The sequence below is a fragment of the Siniperca chuatsi genome, linkage group LG9 (assembly GCF_020085105.1).
Source record: "Siniperca chuatsi isolate FFG_IHB_CAS linkage group LG9, ASM2008510v1, whole genome shotgun sequence".
NCBI lineage: Eukaryota > Metazoa > Chordata > Actinopteri > Centrarchiformes > Sinipercidae > Siniperca > Siniperca chuatsi.
Window position 1 is genome coordinate 10,241,530 of NC_058050.1, and position 3,636 is coordinate 10,245,165.

General features: G+C 42.8%; 1 protein-coding gene across 1 annotated transcript; it reads right to left on the minus strand.

The window, feature by feature from the left end:
- Window positions 1-555: 555 nt before the first annotated feature.
- apoeb (apolipoprotein Eb) lies at window positions 556-3,034 on the minus strand. Its single transcript, XM_044208750.1, has 5 exons — window positions 2,850-3,034; window positions 2,500-2,566; window positions 2,250-2,403; window positions 1,751-2,038; window positions 556-1,652 (listed from the first exon to the last, which is right to left on the minus strand). The coding sequence occupies exons 2-5, from the start codon at window positions 2,540-2,542 to the stop codon at window positions 1,313-1,315; spliced, it is 825 nt and encodes a 274-aa protein (XP_044064685.1). The 5' UTR covers window positions 2,543-2,566; window positions 2,850-3,034; the 3' UTR covers window positions 556-1,312.
- Window positions 3,035-3,636: the final 602 nt, after the last annotated feature.

A 3,636-nucleotide genomic window follows, 5' to 3' on the forward strand; every position in this document is an offset into this window, starting at 1 on the left:
AAGGTAGAAATGGTTGGATGTCTCCATAAAGAGAATTCAAAAAGGGGCACAGCATGTTCCCAAATGCCTGCTGGGATCAAGAGAAAGAAATCTGGGAACAGATCTTAACAAGTCTGGACTAGAAAAACAGTAGGCCAAGGATTGAGGGGGGTGGCTGTATGAGGAGAGCAAATGGAGAAAGGGAGATGATTGGGGTGGAGTACAGAGAAAGGAAGCAATGAATAACTTTTTTCAAACTTAAGTTAATTACTTCTGAGGAACAGAAAATTTAAGACACAATTCAGTAAAGACAGAGAGGTGGGCACCTGGCATCATGTGTGTGTCTAAATGTATTAGAAGTTGCTCAGGATGATCAGTACATTTAGTGAAATTTAGTCATTCTTCTAGAGATTATTTGAGACATTTTCAACATTATATTAAAACTGCTATAAAGACAATGGTCGATCACGCATAGCTTTGTGAAGTCTCCATTGGTGTAACTGAACCTCATCTTAAATAATAAATACTAGATTACGCCTTAATATTTGATCAGAGAAACAAACAGTGGAAACAGAATCTTTTCTAGGTTCTTTATTCACTCAGCACTGTTCAGTGCACTGTAGCCACAGGCAGTGCACTAACAGTGAGCAGCATGGTGGGCATATGAGACAAGGGATAATCTATAGTCAGACTGAAGAACAGACAGGCAGCATTACACTTTACTCACTGATTGTCATAATTGCATGAAGTCATTTTACATTCCACTTCTCTGTGAAGCACAACAACAAGAAATGCAGACAATACAGAAGGGCACTTTAGTGGTTCAGTGTCACCTCTAGAAAAATTCAGTGCATTTATTGAAATGAAAGACATTTGTGTTTGGTGCATTTAGGGATGATACAGGCTGGAATCCCTGCCTATCAGGCTCAAACTCAGCAGTTATATTTACAACCAAACAAAATTTAGGAAACAAAAGCGGGGGCAGCTAAAACAGTTAATTCAAAGTAGAAAAGCGAAGCATATTACAAATAATTGTCTCCTGTTTGTGTATTAAAGGCTGTTATCGACTGGGGTGCTTGTGTTCAGTGATCAAAGGAGTCAATAAGAGAAGAAAGAACCTAAACGTTTATCTGCTGATTGCTCTGTAAAAAACGCATCTCATTCTCCCTTCTTCATCTCATCAACCCCCTTACCCTGAACAATAGAGCACCCATATGAAGATATCATCTGTAACTCTCAACTCCCCCTTTCCCTTCTTTGCCAGGGTATTAAGAAATCAGTGGTTTACACCACCAACCAACTACAACCCTTACAAAACCCTCAGAGTCTTTCTTTAGGCGGTCTCCTTGACCTTGTCCATGATGTTCTCGACCTGCTCACGGATCTGGGTGGCATATGGGGATAACAGCTCGGTCAGCTCGTCGATCTTGCCTTCCAAGGAGGCGCGCAGGTCCTGGGCAGTGGACTCCAACTGGGTCTTGAGGCCCTCAGCCTGGGTCTCCAGCTGCTGGCCCAAGCCCTCGGCCTGGCTCTTCAGTATGGTGGAAATGTCGCTCAGCTTCTTGGTGGCAGTGTCGCTGGCCTGCTGGACGTAGGGCTCAACATGCTCCTTCACCGTGTCCAGGTTCTGGGAGGCACGGGATTGCAGCTCACCCAGGTAGGTGGCCACGGTGCTTGGGGTGAAAAAGAAAGAGACATTTAGGTTTCATAATAACAAAGACAATGTCAAGTAAGGAATTAATTCAAGTGCGAAAGCCTCCACCCCACTTACTTGCGAATCTCCTCAGTGTCCTTGTTCAGGCGCTTCTTCAGCTTGTGGGTGTAGGTGTTGATGCGGCTGTTAACGTCGTCAGCGTTCTGCTCCATCATGGTCTTGAGCTCACCCAGATACTCAGTGCTGCGCTCCTTGGCATCCAGCATGTCCTTCTGGAGTTTGTTGGCCAGAAGCTGCAGGTCCTGAGTGAGCTGGCCAGTGGAGCTCTGGGTGTAGGGGGTCAGCTTGGTCTGGATGTCATCTCTGTATGTTGCCAGCTCTGCCATGGTGTCAGTGATCAGAGTGCTAAAAGAAGAATAACATGGCCATGGTCAGATATGAGGACAAATTAGGATTGTAAGCATTGTGCAAGGATGAGAGGTTACAGAGATATAAGGTTTGGAGAAATGCATTATCTAGGAAAGGGAAGTAGGAGAGCTTGAAAATACAAGAGCATGTGCAGGAAGTACAGGAACTAAGTAACGTATGTGTTGACTAGTTGCTCAAGTTCACTTACTCTAGCTCCCTGCTGAGCTGAGAGGCTTTGATGTCCTGCACAACCCCATCAGCTTTTTGGTTCAGGTCAGAGATGTACTGCCAGAAACGATCCACTGTGTCCTCCCAGCGGTCTGGGGTGGCATCAGCCTGACGCACAGCACGGGCATTGCAGCCTATTGTGGACACACATGGAAAGCTTGGATAAATATACAAACATCAAATCCAATAAAAAATTATGTTGGTGAATCCTAGACCAGCAGTGAACTTACCAGTGATGACTGCCAGAGCAAGGATCAGAGCTACAGCCTTCATGGTTGTTAGATAAGATAGATACACCTGTGAATTAAGGGGAGAAAAAGGTAAGCAGTCAACAATATAATACAAACTGATGAAGCAGACTTTCACAAGAGATTTTTACCACATTTTAAAGACTACAATTAAAAACTATTTTAACTGGGAAACACATAGATTTGAATAAATATAGTCACAACCTATACTGAGCATGAAAAATAGATCAAATTTAATATAGATAGCCTAAGCAGAAGTTAGTCTAGTTTCTATAAACTGGTATTAAATATGAAGACATGAGGTCTCTCTGCCCCGCGGTCCTGTCACTCACCTGAGGTTGAGCTTCCTCCGTGCTCCCCGAACGGTGACTGAGGGCTTTTATACAGTCCCGGAGACTGCTGCGCGTGTCGCGCGGGAGGAGGGGGGGTTGATTGCTCGCTCGCGCACGGGTTCACGTGGTGATGATGATATTTGTCTGCACAGATTCCTGTTTCCCTCCACGCAACGTGCCACCACACCGCGTCCGAAGTTCTCCCAGGTTTGCGTTGTTTGAGCGGGTGGTTGAGCAATCTGGCTTTCACAAGAATAACAAGCTAAAAGTTTCACGTTCAATTTCATGAAAAATATTTCTGTGTTTATTCTGTTTGCATATTTTTCACACAGTTGACAAAGCTTCAACAACAGGGAACCTTAGAGAAAGTAGCAAAGTACATTTTCTGAATAAGTTTTTTAGGGTAGGCTTCTTTACTGAGTAAAAGTAGCCCCATTACAATGTAAAATACTCCATTACAAGTAAAAGCTGGTGGAGATGAAGCTACTGTTAACTAGGCCTACTTTAGGCACTATATAGTGTTGGGTAGATTAAATTATAACTATACGTCATATTTTATATATGTCATATTTTCTAAGATGATTTCATGTTTTCTTTGTAAAACCTGAATTTGTAAAGTAACTAGTAACTGTGGCTTGCAAATAGAGATAGTGGAGTACAGAGCAAATATTTCTCTCCCTTCCTTCACAAAGTATAAAGAAGTATAAAGTAGCATAAAAATAATAATCAAGTATTACTACTATTACCTTAAATTTGTACTTGAGTGTACTTAGTTACATTCCAGCAC